This window comes from Mastigoproctus giganteus, chromosome 1 (assembly GCF_048544385.1).
Source record: "Mastigoproctus giganteus isolate SK-2022 chromosome 1, ASM4854438v1, whole genome shotgun sequence".
Classification (NCBI taxonomy): domain Eukaryota; kingdom Metazoa; phylum Arthropoda; class Arachnida; order Uropygi; family Thelyphonidae; genus Mastigoproctus; species Mastigoproctus giganteus.
In genome coordinates this window covers 127497812-127517235 of record NC_143575.1, presented here as the reverse complement: position 1 = coordinate 127517235, position 19424 = coordinate 127497812, and the positions used below count along the sequence as shown (strand labels likewise).

General features: G+C 36.6%; 1 protein-coding gene across 8 annotated transcripts in view; it reads left to right on the top strand.

Moving 5' to 3' along the window:
• The window catches only part of LOC150091129 (apicoplast pyruvate carrier 1-like), a 245677-nt gene that overhangs the window by 188682 nt on the left and 37571 nt on the right, over positions 1–19424 (top strand). For all 8 annotated transcript variants that reach the window (XM_090382146.1, XM_090382137.1, XM_090382127.1 and 5 more), the window contains one exon: positions 14122–14331. In XM_090382146.1, coding sequence (XP_090238272.1) covers positions 14122–14331 — 210 coding nt within the window. The remainder of the gene's footprint in view (positions 1–14121; positions 14332–19424) is intronic.

Here is a 19424-nt window from a genome sequence, read left to right as displayed (position 1 = left end):
TCCTCAAAGGTGGTACTTGTGCATATGTCAATTCTGATATTCCCTGTCAGAGACTTGGCAATTTGGAATCTCCTCTCTTTGATCTTCTCTGGCTTAAAATCTCTCTACCTCATTGTGTCAAATTCATCTGTTGTCTCTACCGTTCTCCCAATTCCACTAATTACTTGGAAGTCTTTGACTTCCTCTCTTTGCAACTTGACTTTCTCCAGTCCAACTTTCCTAACAGTGAGGTAATTTTCCTTGGTGATTTTAATGTTCACAACTCCAGCTGGCTTCCATTTTCTAGTCACACTGACCCAGCTGGTCGAGATGCTGAGGCGTTTGCAATTACTAATGACCTTGCACAGATTGTTCAATTCCTAATCATACAATCACTTGATTTTTTTCTCACAAACAACCCTTCTAAGTAAACGGTCAAAGTGAGAGGTCCTTTAGGCATTTCAGATCAGAACTTGGTGATTGTCTCTTCTCCAATGGAGCCTTTATCTAATGGCTATTCCCAACCTCGTGTTGTTTGGCATTACAAGAATGCAAAATGGGATGACCTAAAAAGAAGATTTCTTTTCTTCTTTTCCTGGTCTGATTACTGTTTCAAAACTTCTGATGTCAACGTTTGCTCTTTATCGTGTCAGTGAAATTATTCTTGCAGGAATGGAATCCTTAATCCCACACTCCACTTTAAAATCTCGTTCTTTATCTAAACCTTGGTTTTCCAATAAATGGTAAGGCTGTTCAAGAGAAGAATTTTACATATCGTAATTGGCTTGTTTCTAATTCTTCAGTTTCATTTTCTGCCTACACCAAAGCTCGCAACAATTGTAAAGCAGTTATTAATCAGTCCAAACTAGAGTTTGAACAGGCTAAGAGTAGAAAACTTGCTTCTTGCCGTAATGGTAGCCGAGCATTCTGGTCTCTTGCCAAAGCTATTGGCCGCAACTTTTGCCCATCTCTGCTCCCACCTCTGTCCAAACCAGATGGTTCTGTTGTCACTTCAGCCAAGGATAAAGCTAATCTTCTAGCATCCTATTTTTCTTCCAACTCATGTATTAATGATCTTGGTAAAACACCTCCCACCATTCCCAACACTCAAAATTCATTCAATGCTTCCTGTGGTCTTCAGTCAAAAGGATGTTAGAAGGATTTTGACGAATCTTGATGCTAAGAAAGCCCCAGGTCCCGATGGTATTTCTCCACTTGTTCTCAATACCTGTTCTACTGAACTTACTCCTATTCTTTGCTGCCTTTTTTCACTTTCTTATTCCAAAGGTGTTTGTCCTTCTGCTTGGAAATTTGCTCATATCCAGCCAGTTCCTTAAAACCATGACAAATCCCTCCCATCCAATTATCGTCCCGTTGCAATTACTTCTACTCTTTCTAAAGTAATGGAGAAATCAATTAACCACCAACTCTTAAACTACCTAGAAACCTTCCGTCTGATCAACGATCGCCAGTATGGATTCCATCAGTGTCGGAATCCATACTGATGATATTCTGGCTTATGTTACCCATTTATGGACTAATTCAATGGAAAGGTTCGGTGAAACACAAGTAGTTGCTCTTGACATCTCAAAGGCTTTCGATCATGTTTGGCATAAAGGTCTTCTAAACAAGCTTCCATCTTATGGTTTACCAACTGTTTTTAGTAATTGGTTATCCAGTTTTCTCTCTGATCGCTCACTGAGGGTGATGGTAGATGGCTCTCTGTCTTCTAACTTCTCCTCTAATGCCGGTGTCCCCCAAGGTTCAGTTCTTTCCCCCACTCTTTTCCTCTTGTATACCTTCTTCCATTGACTGGAAATCCTATCCATAGTTTTGCCGATGATAGCACATTGCATTCCACTTTCCATTTTGAGAAAGCTTGCTCTGCTCAATCAGCTTCAAATTCTCGAAAATCTGCTACCAATTCCTTAAATGCCGATCTTCGGAGGGGCAAAGACAACTTAGTTTATTTCAATCCTTCTAAAACTCAGTCTTGTCTTATATCTCACAAAAAGGATTCTTTTGCTCCTATGCTTAACTTTAGTGGCATTTCGATTTCTGGGCAAAATGATATATCTCTTTTGAGGATTACCCTGACTTCTAATCTCTCTTGGCACAAGCACATTAGAAATATTGCTTCCTCTGCATCTAAAAAACTTGGATGTTTATTAGATGCAGAGCTCCGCCCTGCCATGGAATATTGTTCTCACATCTGGGGTGGTGCCCCCAAAACCTCTCTCAGGCTTCTTGATTCCATTCAGAAGAGAGCAGTTAGGTTAATTAATGATTCATCTCTAACAGAGTCTCTCCACTCGTTGTCTCATAGACTTACTGTTTTTGCTGCATGCCTCTTCTACAGATACTTCCATGGGCACTGTTCTTCTGAATTGGCTTCTATAATTCCCGCTCTCTCTTTCACAACAATCCAAACACGTGCCACCCCCAGCCAACATCCATTTACTGTCCAACTTCAAACTCACAGAACCAAATTTTCATCTTCCTCGTTTATTCATTCAACTGCAGTTTTCTGGAACAACCTTCCTTCATACGTATTTCCTGAAAATTACAGTCTACAGAAGTTCAAGTCCAATATCAACAAATATCTTCTTTCATCTTCTCAACCTCCAACCCAAGCACGGTACTAAGTACTTTTTTTTTTTTTTTTCGTGTCAAACAACATCTGGGATTTCTCCCAACTCCGCTAAGTATGGTATAGTATAACACGGTACTAAGTACTATTGGTTCTAATACCTTTCGTGTTTGGGGTTTATATATTAAAAAAAAAAAAAAAAAAAACATATTAGTATTAGTAATGGCCGCATGGTGCAAGAAAGCCTATGGCTTATGCTGCACCAGCCGAAAAAAAAAAAAAAAAACCAAATAAAACAATGATAAAAAAATAAAATAAATAATAATAATAATTAATAAAAGAAAAGGAAATTAAACTTATTATCCTATCGCTTCCCTCATCCAAAGGTACTATCCAGATGACCTTTGAATTTCCCCAAACTGTCATCCTCTACCACCCATGTAGACAATTTATTCTAGTAATTTATAACTCACTGGCTGAAATAAAACTTCCTGCAGTACAATCTAAACATTTCCTCCCGTAACTTGAATTTATGTCCCCTAGTTCTAGCATCATTTATAATCTTGAAAATTTTGTCCTCATTCATTTTACTGATGCCTGTCAGATCCTTAAAAACCTCAATCAAATCTCCTCTAAGGTGTCTAGTTTCCAAACTCTGCAACCCACATATCTGAAGTCTTTCTTCATAAGGACGCCCTTTTGCCGATCTCACCAGGCAAGTTACCCATCTTTGCACCCTTTCAAGAAGCTCGATGTCTTTCTTTAGGTGCGGTCTCCATACTTGAACATACATACATGCAAGGTCTCCATACATGCAAGTATACATGCACCTGTTCTTTCTCTTAGTTGCCCTAACACAGCCCATGTATTTACTTGTTCCACGATGACACCCAGAAGTCCTTGGAATACTCAGCACCAGGGTGCTGCTCATTCCAATAGGAGCAGTGGAAGAATCACTTTCACCTCTGCCAATGGCTACTTTTAATCTATTATTCTGTAGGTTATTAGTCTTGGGGGGGGCTATCCCCCAAGCTAGCAGTTTTCTGACCCACCTACACTGTCTCGATGGTATCAACAAATATTTTTGCACCCTTTCTTTAAGTGTGTCCCATCCTTGTAGAAGCAGTCTCTCCTGTTAACAAGCACAGACCATGCTAAGAAAAATTCTACCCCATGAACCTTCTGCAATCTCTCCAGGGCCAAATTGATTGACAAGGCTCTCACCATATACTCCCTCGTATTGTGTCTGGTCAGAATTGCAGATATTTTCAAATTCAACCCTAACTCACGACTTTTTTCAACATTGACCTGTACTTATTAAGTAAATCTGCAGATCTCCTACACTTAATGTCATTTGTGTCAACGTGTACAACATCACCCATTGTGCCCTTAAAAGATGATACTGCTCTACAACATCATCAACATTTGTCCCTGGCAGACATACCCTGGTCCTATTCCACCTATCCTTTTTGCAAAACATATTCCCCATTTCCCTGATAATTGAATTACCGACAATAACTAGTATCTGTGGGACCAGAACATTCTGCCCGAAGATTGGTGCTGCATTGCCTGATGCACAAGAGTGAGCTCTGGCATTGAGTTGGGCAGCTGACAGTTTGATGGGCCCCCATTTTAATTCCTTCTACCCTACACTTCAAACTCTCATAGATGCCCATCAGAACACTGAGTTGGTACCTAATTTCTTCACACACTCTCTGCACCTAGCACAAACAAAGACATTCTCCTTGGCTAGATCATGTCATATCATGTTCCTGAAAGGTCCGCAAGCATTTTACATTTTGCACATTTTTTTTTAGACTGTGATGCATTGGGGAATTGCCCCATTTGGTTCTCCCCCCGAACCACAGCACTTCCACTACTTCATGCTTGTTGCTTTGCTGCTCTGGTCTGGGGCATGATTTCCATTTAAATGCAATTTAATTAACAATGAAAATTAATAAGATTAATAAATTTAATTGATAATTGGCAATACTGCACTAAGCTAACAGATTCCTACGTATTGCGCTATTTAGTTTTACATTATACTTTACGCTATCAAGTTCGAGATATGTGTTACTCTATTCCTTATCAATCTAATATACTACAACAAGGTCTAGTTTTGAAGAGCAGAAGATTCTACGGATTCTAAATAGTAACCTACAAAATCACTATCTAAATTAAAAATAAACTAAGGAGCGTGACTTAGACTATAAAGCTAACATGAACTGATCCTGAACTGTACATCAAAGCTGAATTTTGAGAAAATAATCCAATTCTCCAGTATCAAATAAATTAAGAGTTTCATGATTAGTAAATCCTTTTTACATGAAACAAATAGCATTTGTGATGATAATAAAAACATAAATGTTTTGTTGAAAATAAAGGCAAAAAAAATGTTTTTTAAATTTTCAGATTTTTCATTAGAAAAATGAAAAATGGAGTACAATACTTATAAAAAATTATATATAATAAGTATTGTACTCCATTAAGAAAAGGTATAGTATTGGTATGTTCCAGAACAGAATTTCATTTATTTGTAAAAAAAATAAAATAAATTAAAATTTTCAAAATATTACAGAAATCAAATTTAAAAATTTTTAGAAATTAATTAAAAAAATTACTTATATGAATTTATGTAAATTGATTTGATACTCTCTCCCAAACCACATTATGAAATAAAGTTTAAAATGCAGAACTAGCTAGACTACCATAGATAAACTAGACTATCATACCTTGCTAAATCAGAAACTCTTGCTACTGATTATTATAACTTAACATTAACCATAAAAACTATAAAATAACTACAGTATTATTTATAGCATTATTTCTTTTCAGTTAATTATAGTATCCGTAATTTCCTAAAGACAGACTTACCTTCAATGCTGGGTTTTGGTGCCAAAGTTTCCATAAATGACAATTGTTTATTCAACAAAGTATAACTTTTGACCTGCTTGCTTGATATAAAGCTAAATCCAGATGTGTGATCAGTGTGAACAAAAACTATAAGAATACTTTAATACATCGAAACAAAATTTATAACCCAATTAAATGGAAAAATCACAGAAATTCACCAAAAACTAACTTATCTTGAACTGAAAATAAATATACCAAACACCATCTTCCAAATCTTGTACTTAGCAAAGTATTATACGATTGGCATCATAGCAGGAACTCTGAGATGATCATGGAATGGTAAGATGACTGATGGCAAGTGAGTTCTTGATTGTTAAAAGTAAGAGCAGGGGTTTTAATTTCAGAAAAAGGGGACTATGTCAATCTGAGATACTACATGGCCTCAAATCAGCTGTGAAGACAGTCTGTGCTTATAATATTTAAAATTAACTAAATGCAACAAGGCATAATACTTTAAGAGTTAAGGTAGTGCAATACCATGGCAACTCATTATGAAGGAAGAGCACAATATGAGATAGAGCAAATGATGCCTACCACACTACCATCGTAGTTTCTTAAGAGTTTTTTTTTTTTTTTTATGTATATAGTACTTAGTACCATGCTTGGGTTAAAAAAGCATGGGTTGAAGGAGAAGTATGGGGGGAGGGGGATGCCGGAAACTTCAAGCCTCCAATAAGCAAAGTGGTGGTATTTCACCGGTTGATGAAAGTCATCTACCACCTCTATGGTGTATCTACACCGATATTATATAGATATTAAACTCTTAACTCTTAAAGTATTATGCCTCGTTGTATTTAGTTAATTTTAAATATTATCATATAAACCTTTTGGCATCTCTAATATTGTGTGATTATCTTCACAACTGGGTTGTCATGTCTGTAATATACCAGGGTACCTGCCCACCTACCGATGATAGGCCAATAGCTTTGAAACAGTGCTGTCTGGGTGGTGGTGGTACTCACTGAGAATAAGTAACAATAGTCTTCTCTATTAGTGAAGCATTACTTATTCAAGGTAGTGCAATACCATGGCAACTCGTGAAAGAAGAGCACAATATGAGATAGAGCAAATGGTGCCTACCACACTACCATCGTAGTTTCTTACGAGTTCTTTATGGTGCATCTACATCGATATTATATAGATATTAAACTCTTAAAGTATTATGCCTTGTTGCATTTAGTTAATTTTAAATATTATGATATACATATATGGTGTGTGTGTGTATGTGTGCGCGCACATTAAGGTATACATATATGGTATATACAGCCACTCCCTGACTTACATAAGGGATGCATTCTGCAGAACTCTACGCAAGTCGAATTTTACGTGTTGGAATTTCCCTAAATGCTTATGCAGCACTCGCAACTACAGGCGCTGAATTTGATTGAAGCAAAAAAAGAAATGTTCGACGTACATTTAAATAGAATTATTCTATTTTTTTGTCTTATGCACAGGAAAAATTACAAAAGTACTAATATTTCAAAATTACAAAAACAGAGAGGAGACAGGCATAACATCAGCAAGTTTTAGTTTCGAGCATCGTTGCCAAAAAACTCCCTGGCTGATAATTACGCCGCTGCAGAAGTTGAGGGCTGTGTAGCTTTAGAGTGGTTTTTTTTTTTCAATACATCACAAAATTTCTCTGCAGCTGCAGAATCGTCACTGGCGACTTCACCACATACTTTAATGTTGTGGAAACTAGTGTGATGCTTGAACTTATTAACCCACCCATTGCTTGCTACGAACTTGGCTTGGGGTTCACCATACTTATCCTTAATATCTTCTTTTGCTCAAATGGCCATTAGATTCAGGGGCACTCACTTCTGAATCTGATTTTCTATCCATATTATTAATAGCTTTTCCATCTTCAATATAGTATCTGAATGCTGCTTTGTGATCACTGTTGGTCTTAAATGCGTTGATCCTTTAACATGTTCTTTTATGCGCTCACTGTCCTTTAAAATAGCAATCACCATTGAAGCAACAAGACCTAATTCCTGTGCAATAGATGATAAACTTTGCTCTTTTGCTCCGTTTCCTAGCACTGCCAGCACTTGCACTTTCCATTGGTCCCTTTCACTTCATCATTGTAATCAGTAAATAGGAATGAAGAGAAGATTCTGAAAATTTATATTTTTTATATGGTTGAAGATTTCAGTGAAGGGGAACTCATTTCACAATAATATAACCCATAGAATTGCAGTTATCAGGATTATTGCAAATGCAATAAGATCAACTTTACTACCCATTTATAATAGATTGAACTAACAGAAAAGCCCAATAAACCGGAAAGTGCAAATTGTTTTTATTGTTTTATGGTCATGACCTCGAGGAATGTGTTTAAGAAAAATATCACAAAGGCATTCAAAATTGATTCTTATAACAGAACATATGATAATGATGAAAATGTAGTGCAATCTCCATTATAAAGATGCCCTTTTAGAGAGATAAATAGCTTAGTTATATAGCAAAAATTTCAATTCCGAGGTCTTGGAACAATTACCAAAAAAAAAAAAAAAAAAAATGTGCTATTGGGTTCATATTATGGTATTTTCATGATAACTCCATTTATTCTTATGGATGCAAAATACCTTTCCACGATTTTTTAAAGTTTGCACTGGCCGGCAAAAAAAACGTAAAGTCGAATTTCCATAAGTCGGGAAGTGCGTGTACATGCATTATGGTATGCATATATGGTTTGATATGTATATATAATCTAAAGTTTAACAAATTAATACGAAAGAATTTAAATCAACAGTTGTTTTGTTGGTGGTATGATTTTGCCATGCGAGTGCTTGGCTTTCTGTCCTATTATTTTTCCACTGCATAAGGATCACAGTTATTCAAATCCATTGCATTGGTGGCTCAATCTTTGAATCACTTTGTCTTTGCATGGATTTGTCTAATGTTCAAAATGCAGTGATTCCCTGACTATTATTGGCCTTGTGGTCCTCTGTCAAGATGGGGCATAATGGTCAGTCTATTTTATTTTTAGTTTATTTGGTCCTGTATTGTAGGTAGCTTACATCTCCATTCTTTGTTATATTTCACAGAATTTGGACCTTGTTGCCATCAATGGGGCACCATTAAATTTCAATTTAATTAGCTTTCAATTTCTAAATTACACTGGTGTTCAAAGAAAGTACATCACCCCTTAAAATTGTAATTGCCGTCTGAATAACGTAAGTATATGGCAATATTTCTTACAGATTGCATCAGGTAAGATTGACATGCAATATTTCTTACAGATTGCATCAGGTAAGATTGGCATGACGTAATATTGCATCAACTGTTACTTTCAGCTATATAAGCATGCTCTGCAAGAGTTGCAGTCATTCCTTGCTTGTGTCAGGATGGTGAGTTACGTGCAGTTGACGCCACGAAGAAAGAGTGCTATTGTTGCTTTACATGAGGAAGGATGTTCTTCCCATCATACTGCTTATAGAGTGTCTTGTAATCAGTTGACGGTAAGATTATACACCTTCCAAACTCGAGAATACTGGTTCTGCTGATAGGAAAAAAAGAACCGGACGCAAACGAGTCTCTATGCCATATTGCTCTGGGGATATGCGGTGGTCATCCCTGACCTTTTCGCATCTTCCACATTTGATGGATTACGGGCTTGAACCCTAGTCTAATCAAGAAGCATGTGCTACGCACTGCTGCTCCTGCCCACCTGGCTACAGAGGTGGCTGTTGGACAGGGATTGATGTAAATAGCGACACTATATCAAATGATGCCATAACAGCATTGTCAGAAATTGAGAGCTCTTTAATAAGGTGAATGAATTTGCCGCTGTTAGTGACAGTGTGGGTGGTATTTTCTACAAGAGGTGTGAGGAGTCTTGCAATATATTTGGATAGTTCATATGTAGGTGCATTGCAGCAGGACACTATGGGCCGGAGAGGAACACCTGGCTTATGGATTTTTGGTAACCCATAAAACTGTGGTAGTTGGCAGCCTGTGGCATGAAGAAGCTGCCGAGTCGGAGCAGAAATTTTCTTTGCTTTAAACCGTGCATAGACAAGTTTATTGACGCATGACTCCAGACATCCTAAGACTTTAATGGGCGGATCTGTCACAGGTTCATATACGCTGGGGTCTTGCAGGAGAACCAGGGCTTTCTCTCGGTAGACTGATTGGTCTAATACAACAGTTCAACGTCCCTTGTCAGCAGGAAGCATGAATGGTGCTGTCCTTTCTTATAGAGGAAAGAGTGGTGTGCTGTTGGTGATTAAGGTTTGATCAAGTGGGCCATGTGCTTTTGATAACATTTCAGCCGCAATTGTCGTGTTTACCAAAACTGTTGTATAAAGGTTGCAAATGCTATTTTGGAATATTTTGAGAGCACCTGTCAAATATTACTTAGCTTTGCCTTAACTATTAATAAATATCTTTTGTTTATATATCCCGGGGTCCTGAGGTGGATATCGTCATTCTTCTCTTTCTTGGTGATTTCCTTCTACTTCTCTCTCTCTCTCTCAGGGTAACTCAGAAATTTATTTTAGCTGGTGCAGCATAAGCCTCAGGCTTCTTTGCACTATATGGCTAGTAATAATAATAATAATAATAATAATAATATTTCTATTTGTGATACTAGTCATTAATGTAACATACCATCGCGAAAAAGGGTTAGAAATGTGAAATTCCTAGGTGATGCACTTTCTTTGAACACCAGTGTATATTAGGAGCATTCCTTCTACAGTACCCTCTTCTTGACCACTCCCCTTCCCCCTTTTTTTCTTTTGTATTGTTTCATTGGTTTAGTTTATTATTTCGCTCTACTGGTTTGCCATGTTACTGGCATACATTTTTCAATTTATACATATATATGTGTTAGTGTCTTCCATTACATCAGCTTTAAAGTTATTCCATAATTTCTTCCTACCCTCATTGTTTTTCAGCTGATTGAAGCTACGTAGCATTTTAGATTAGGAAAGAAAATTAGAATGAACTATTAAATTTGAAAGACAAGCACCAGTAAGACTGCTATGAAGAGCAATTCTGAGAATATGAACAAATATCTTTAGTAGCATCAGAATAGCATAGCCACCAAAATGAATACACAAGGAAAAATTAAATGACTCTCTTTGGCATGTTATAGACTTCAGGTAAAGAGTGGAGTATACTACAAGAAATGTAGATGTGATTGTGCACATAGTCCTTTTTTTTTTTTTTTATGAAAACCCCAAACACGAGAGGTATTAGAACCTATAGTACTTAGTACCGTGCTTGGGTTGAGAAGATGAGAGAAGATATTTGTTGACTTGAACGTCTGTTAAATGCTGAACAAAAAAAACCTCATAATTCATAGTATTTAAAAATGAAAACAAAATATACTGTATAATCACTTAGAGAATATTAGTGGAAAAAAGCATATATGAGGATTTTTTATTCACAAATTTAAAAACTGGCACCTTAAAATTTTTAAAAACTGATGCCACTTTTTAAAATCTGTCAGATACCATGGTAGTGTTGAGTGGCAATAGATCAAAAGAGGACAGCGTGGATCAGTTATAAAACAATGAAAATCGTGTGATAGTCATAAGTTGTTCTGTAGTAGTACTAGTAGTATAAAAATGGTTCATTCATTATATTTTTCTGTCTTACATACATAACAAAGCCCATGTAACCATGTTCCTTTACTTTTTTGCAAAAATAGTTAGACTGGCAAAAGCTGACTATCAGAAATCACTGAATAAAAAAGTGCAAAGAAAGGAGACAAGGGGTTGTAAATGCAAAAATTAAAAAGCAAATCAGATTGGCCCACACACATAAGGTTGTGAGAAATCGACAACCCAGCTGATGAACTGAATGGATTTGCACGGATGTTTACAGATGAAAGTCTCTTTACAGCAAGTATATGAACTATTCCTCTTAGGATACAGCACTAGGGGAATGGTGTGTTAGAGAACCCGAGCACTGTAAAATAAGTGACATGGAAATTACAAACAATTGTTTACCAGAAAGCTATTGAGCCTTGAAGGCAGGTAAAAACCATGGGTTAGACTGTGTGCATGTGTGTGTGTGTGTGTATATATATATATATATATATATATATATATATAAATATTGAGAACTGCTTGCCACTTCCTTCAAAATAATTGCGTATATATATATATATATATATATATACGCAATTATTTTGAAGTTCTCAATATTTTTTGACTCGCAAACCCCTTTCAACATAATATTTTTATCACAAACAACTAAGCCTATATTCTCTGAAATCATATAATAGTTCTGAATTTTTATTATAGAATATTTCCAGTAATATGTTTCTATAAGTGATATTGCATAAAAAAATTATAAAGTACCTATACATAACAGTGGTCTTTAATAATGAAAAAAAATTTTGCATAGAAAAACACATTGAACATGATATACTGTAAGAGGCCTGTGGTCAGGAGCGGGAGTGCAGTAGCACATGCTCTGAGTAGACTAAGGTTCAAAGCCCCTGACTCCTAAATATGGTTGATCTGCCAACTCGCACTAGCCTGGAAGATTATGGCTCATTTCCCTCAACATGAACCACTGCAGAGACTTCCATCCTGCAGTGGATTGATAATGGCTGCAGTTTACCTTTATTTTTTTTTCCTGTAAGATAGTGAACTGTGGGAGATGTTACTTCTTTTATTGGCAGTTCTTTAATTTATTTTTTTTAAATTTAATTTTACTTGATTCTATCTTTGTTTATTATTAGTTATTATTTTTATAACCCTTTTATCACAGCTGAAAATGGTGCGATACATATCAGCACTTTCACACCCAATCCTCCCCACTAACATCCTGTTGCACATGCTTGCTATGTAAGGGTGCATGACCCAAACCACACCTAAATATAATTTTTGAATCAAACTGCATAAATTACTATTAAACTATTTTGTAGGTTACAAAAATATACCTATGTAAATCTAAGCAAACACCATTCGAGAACTTTTAGTGTGAACCACCATTTGGGAACTGCTGCATTAAACCATTAAGGTTAATTAATGGTTAATTAATTAACCTTAATGCTCGGTCTGACTTCAGTAGTAAGGAAAATGGTGGTAATGATTAAGAATGCAATGAACAGTTATCTAGAGGGGGAAAGTTTTCTCATGGGAACACAGCATAATTTTTTAAAGAGAAAATATTAACTAACCTGAAAAACTATTATGACAGTGTCACTCATGAGTTGAATGCAAAAAATAACTTTCATATTGTTTTTTTTTTTGGACTTTAACAAAGAATTTTATTTGGTTTAACTTGAGTGATTGATATATATATATATATATATATACTGTATAAGGTGAAACATATTGAGATTGCAGGGTAAAATCCTTAATTGCATTAGAGAATAGCTGCTACATGACAGGAAGTCAGTGGTTGAAAATAATGGTTACTTATCAGAATGGACTAGGGTTATAAATGGAGTGCCTCGGGGATCCCATAACAACATACCAGCTGTATGGTACCACACGCAAGGTATTATACAATGAAAAAGACCTGGGGAGAAATCAAGTAGCCAGACATAAAGTTCTCCGAGCAGTGTAGATGGGTTGCTTGGATAGTCATGGAGTATTTTTTTTAAATGATATACAGGAATTTTACCAGCAGGGATAAGGAGGTAATTATTCTGTTGTATAAAACAGTGGTAATACTACATCTTTAATACTGTATGCAGGTTTGGAAGCCTTATTTTATGATGAATGTGGATCTGTTGGGTGTAGAGAAGAATAATAAGATTAGTCAAGGACTAATCTTATTTTTCTTCTCTACATCGATACCATAAAAGATTTCAGATCTGCAAATTGCAGCACTTTGAAACTAGGTAATTGTGAGGAAACCTGAATGATACACTTAAGACTTATTTGGCACCCTTGCTCTTCCTTGGACCACACACACACACACAAGGGGGCCACAAATTTAAACTGAGGATAGATGAATACTTTAAGCCAAGGATAGTTGATTATTGGCAAAAACTTCCATCTGGTATTGTGGAGGTGGGTAGTTTTGAATAAATTTAAGGAGGAATTAGGCAGATTATTAGAAGGGATGGCCAGGTGTGGGAAGTGTTTTTTTTGTTGTTGTTTATTTTTATTTATTGTTATTTTTTGCTGAAGCTGTATAAGCTTGCTTCCTTGCCCCATTTCACTACTAATAGTAATACTAAATTAATTATAAATTCAGTTATTCTGAATCTTCTTTAATTCTATTTGGCACCTATTGCAAGGCCACATTCTCCATACCCAGGCTATGCCACTGCATGAGCTTTAGCACTTGGGAATTGGTAATTTGATCATATGATTGAATAAATATAATGCTTAATAACATCAGTAATTACATTAAAAAATAATAAATTCAATACCTTAGCCATCATTGATACAAATGATCTTTTCCATTTATGGGCAGCTGGGACAGCTGTTGTGTCCCAGCTGCTCATAAATACAGTTATTATACGGAGTGTAATAACTGAAACTCTGTATTATAACTGTGTATGTATAACTGAAACTCTTTTCGTTGTTTTACAGTGGATAAAGGTTTTATATGTTAAATATTAACAACAAAATCTTTCCATATGTTGCCCAAATATTTTCTTTTTGAAATGTTTATAATAGTTAAAAAAAAATTATGATCTTTCATTATGCTCTTTTCAGACTTGTATGCTCTGTCTCAGTGCATCTCTTGCTGCTTTGATGCTGAGTTTTATGATAACATTCTATGAAGGAAAGGCATTTTTCACAGTTTGGATCATGGCAATATTCTTCTCATTTTCTGGACTATTTGTATTACTACCAACAGTAACTGCTGAAGCATTTGGAGCAAAACATGCGGGTATTAATTATGGAATCCTTTTTATATCACCTGTGAGTAAATTATTTTTTATATAAGATAATCTAGATGTGTAGGTTTTGAAACCACATAAATCTCTCTTCTGCGATAGTGGTTAAAGATTCTCCATATCCAGTTCAGTGGGTGCATGATTAGCAGATTAAAAAAAAAAAAAAAAAAAGATTGCATTTATTATTATAATTGTTTTATTTAGGCATAGCATGGTGATAACAAAAAAATTTTTTAGAGAAAAAAAAAAATAGAAAACAAACTTGAAATAAGCAATATTGAAATTATTTTCTTTATCCAGCTCAAGAATAGAGTAACTGTGAAATTGCTAACCAGTGAGTTAATATTATTTTCCCTTAAAACCTTGTATATTCCTTCATAATATCCATTTCTGTCTAATTATCTCTATATAATAAATTCTCTGGCCACCTTCCCCTCCCTCAAGATTATTGGGTATATGCCATCAACTAAGCAAACCCTTAGCCATAATTATGAGAGCATCCTTGGACTCAGGGGAGGTTCCCACGGACTGGAGATGTGCAAATGTATCCCCAATTCACAAAGGGGGATTGAAGGGTGACACGAATAATTACAGACCAGTTAGTTTAACTTCTGTTCGGGGTAAAATAATGGAGTCACTGGTTAAAGATGCATTGCAGGATCATCTAGACAAGACTGCAGCAAATAATTCAGACACAGTATGGGTTTGTTAAGGAAAGTCGTCTGACAAATCTGATTGGTTATTATGATGTGGTTACAAAGGAACTGGATGCAAAAAATAATTTTGGTATCATATATTTGGATTTCAGGAAAGCTTTTGACGCTGTTGCGCATGGAAGACTATTGTACAAATTGGAGCAGAATGGTATTAAGGGTAAGTTGCTACAATGGATAAAAGGATGGCTAAGTGGGAGAAGACAGAGGGTGGTAATCAATGGGTGCTGCCCTTCGTGGACTAATGTTATTAGTGGAGTTCCACAGGGTTCGGTGTTGGGTCCACTGTTGTTTTGTATATTTATCAGTGATATTGATGAAGGTATATCAGGCTTAGTCTTGAAGTTTGCAGATGATACAAACGTTGGTAGGTTGTTAATGACAGTAATGGCAGTGTGCTACTGCAACAGGATCTAGATAATTTGGGCAGATGGGCTAAGAAGTGGCAACTGAAGTTTAACCTTGACAAATGCAAAGTACTGCATATGGGTAGAAGTAACCCCAGAGAAAAGTACCAACTGTGTGGTACTACACTTAAGGTGGTAGAAAATGAAAAAGACCTGGGAGTAATTGTGCAGTCAGATATGAAGTTTTCTGAGCAATGCAGACAGACTGCCAGGGCAGGTCATGGGGTTTTGTCAATGATATATAGGAATTTTGCTAACAGGAAAAAGGAAGTGATTGTCCCTCTGTATAAGGCAATGGTTAGTCCACGCCTTGAGTACTGCATACAGGTCTGGTGGCCTCATTTTAGGAAGGATGTCGATTTGCTTGAGCATGTACAGAGAAGGGCAACAAGATTGGTGAGGGGACTAAAGGGATCCTCTTACCAGGAGAGGCTTAAGTTCTGCAATTGCAGTGGCTGGAGACTAGGCACCTGCACGGTGATCTGATTGAGGTGTATAAGGCCTTGAATGGGTTGAGCACGCTGAATTCTGATGGGATCCTTCCATTTGTTCAGATTACGAACCTAAGGGGACATATATTCAAATTAAGAAAAGACAGATGTAGAATAGATGTGCGAAAATTTGCCTTTAGCCAGCGGGTGGTTAATTGCTGGAACAAACTTCCATCTGTCGTTGTGGAAGTTGATAGGTTGAATAAATTTAAGGAGGAACTGGACAGGCATTTGGAGGGAATGGTGTGATTTTTTTTTTTTTTTTTTTTTGGCTGATGCTGCATAAGCTCATAAACTTGCTTTCTTTCATCACACGCCATCACTACTACTACTCCAGGAACCATAACTTGTCTTTAGGCTTGAATGTTTTTCTAATAAGGTAATCTATAATTTCAAAATTGCTAATTTCATGTTTATAAGACTCACTCACACAGACTCTCCTCACCATAAAGGGTCATCAGTAAAAATTAATGCAAAGTGCCTATTTAGTTCATCAGCAAAATTGGCTGGGTTATCTAAGACTCTCCATACCCAGTACACAAGCAAGTGAACTGATTTCTTTTTTTTTCTGTATGCATCAAAGTCTTTGTCCCATACAATTACACATCAACTGGTAGCTGTTATAGGTTTTAGTACTTTTTATAACCATCTCATGTCATCTTTTTTTTGCTCTGTTTAACTGGCCAACTCTATATGATCCATCTTGGTATCCTCCTTGTTATTTTTCCTAAATGGCACCTATGACTTTCATGGCTTCTGTGACTATTGCTTTGAAGATGTTACATAATTCTAAGGTATACACCCTCCCTCTGCTCGCTGTCCAGTTAATAGAGGCCATGTAGCATTTTAAACTGCCATAGTCACTTTTTACGAAATTAAACCCCATGCCTTTACTTTTAACGGCTTCAACCTCCTTCTTCATCTTGAAACTGAGTAAGTATACTCACTTCCTGCTGTTGGTTCCTGTACCCTATGATATTATCTGGTTTATGGGTAATAAAGATCAGGTATAGAATTGTCTTACACCTAGTATTTTCTCTAACATACTGGTTGAAATAATACTTATCTAGTTCATTTAAAAATTTTGTACCCCATGATGATTTTCTCTTCCACATTTGCTTGCCTATTCCATCCGCGTATAGAAGCTCTCATTTCACTCTTCACAATCTGTTGGCCTGTAAAATATCTACTCTTTCATTTTACCTTTGCATCCAACTACTTTATACCACAGATTCTATGTATAAATACACAGAATAAATACATACACCACACATATATAAATTCCAATTGTGTGAAAGCTTTTGTCACACTGAAGCTGCTTTTGATAAGAAGTATGATTCTCCATACCCCTTCTATCTTGAAATTTATCATCCCCTACTTCTTGGTGACACAAAATTCCCATTAGCCCTATTATATCAGTGTTAGTGTTCCTAATAGTAGTAGTAGTGGCATGTGATGCAAGAAAGCAAATGTATGAGCTTATGCAGCATCAGCCAAAAAAAAAAAAATCACACCATTCCCTCCAAATGCCTGTCCAGTTCCTCCTTAAATTTATTCAACCTATCAACTTCCACAATGACAGATGGAAGTTTGTTCCAGCAATTAACCACTCGCTGGCTAAAGGCAAATTTCCGCACGTCTATTCTACATCTGTCCTTTCTTAATTTGAATTTATGCCCCCTTAGGTTCATAATCTGAACAAGTGGAAGGATCCCATCAGAATTAAGCGTGCTGAACCCATTCAAGGCCTTATACACCTCAGTCAGATTACCGCGCAGGTGCCAAGTCTCCAGCCACTGCAATTTGCAGAACTTAAGCCTCTCTTGATAAGAGGATCCCTTCATTTCCCTCACCAATCTTGTTGCCCTTCTCTGTACACGCTCAAGTAAATCTACATCCTTCCTAAAATGAGGCCTCCAGACCTGTACGCAGTACTCAAGGCGTGTCCTGACCATTGCCTTATACAGAGGGATAATCACCTCCCTTTCCCTGCTAGCAAAATTCCTATACATCATTGACAAAACCCCCATGACCTGCCCTGGCAGCCTGTCTGCATTGCTCAGAAAACATCATATCTGCCTGCACAATTACTCCCAGGTCTTTTTCATTTTCTACCACCTTAAGTGTAGTACCACACAGTTGGTAGGTTTCTCTGGGGTTACTTCTACCCATACGCAGTACTTTGCATTTGTCAAGGTTAAACTTCAGTTGCCACTTCTTAGCCCATCTGCCCAAATTATCTAGATCCTGTTGCAGTAGCACACTGCCATTACTGTCATTAACAACCCTGCCAACCTTTGTATCAGTTGCAAACTTCGACATTAAGCCTGATATACCTTCATCAATATCATTGATAAATATACAAAACAACAGTGGACCCAACACCGAACCCTGTGGGACTCCACTAATAACATTAGTCCAAGAAGAGCAGCACCCATTGATTACCACCCTCTGTCTTCTCGCACTTAACCATCCTTTTATCCATTGTAGCAACTTACCCTTAATACCATTCTGCTCCAATTTGTACAATAGTCTTCCATGCGCAACAGTGTCAAAAGCTTTCCTGCAATCCAAATATATGATATCAAAATTATTTTTTGCATCCAGTTCCTTTGTAACCACATCATAATATCCTATCAAATTTGTCAGACAAGACTTTCCCTTAACAAACCCATGCTGTGTCTGAATTATTGCTGCAGTCTTGTCTAGATGATCCTGCAATGCATCTTTAACCAGCGACTCCATTATTTTACCCGGAACAGAAGTTAAACTAACTGGTGCGTAATTACTCGTGTCACCCTTCGATCCCCCTTAGTGAATTGGGGATACATTTGCACATCTCCAGTCCGTGGGAACCTCCCCTGAGTCCAAGGATGCTCTTATAATTATGGCTAAGGGTTTGCTTAGTTGCTTTGCCGCCTCCTTTAATATAACTGGATAGATCCCATCCACCCAAGGTGCTTTTCTTACGTTTAACTTCAAGTTTCTCTTCCACTTTGCTCTCAGTTATTACAAAATCATTAAGTATCCTGCTACAATTTGATAACCTTCTGCCATTTTCAAACCTTAATAATTCCTCATGTGTGAATGTAGATGCAAAATACTCATTCAGTTTGTTTGCTATCTGAGCAGGATCATCAACAGTTGAACCATCGATGTCAAGTGGACCAATCAGATTCATCCCCTTCCTTTTAGAGTTTATATAAATAAAGAAATCCTTGCTGTTTTTCTTAGCATCTTTTGCCAAGGATTTCTCGTAATCTGCCTTCGCCTGCCAAACCTCCTTTGTGACCTGATTACAGATTAACTTATATCTGCAATAGGCTTCTGAGTCGCTTGATAATTTATATGCATCCCATGCATTTTTCTTCTCTGTTACGAGTCTCATTAGTTCATTTGACAACCATTTAGGCCTAAACCTTGAACAATATTTCTTAATAGGTATGAAACTTTTAGTAGCATCCACGATTAATTCCTCGAATGCTTCCCACTTAGAATTTACTGTTG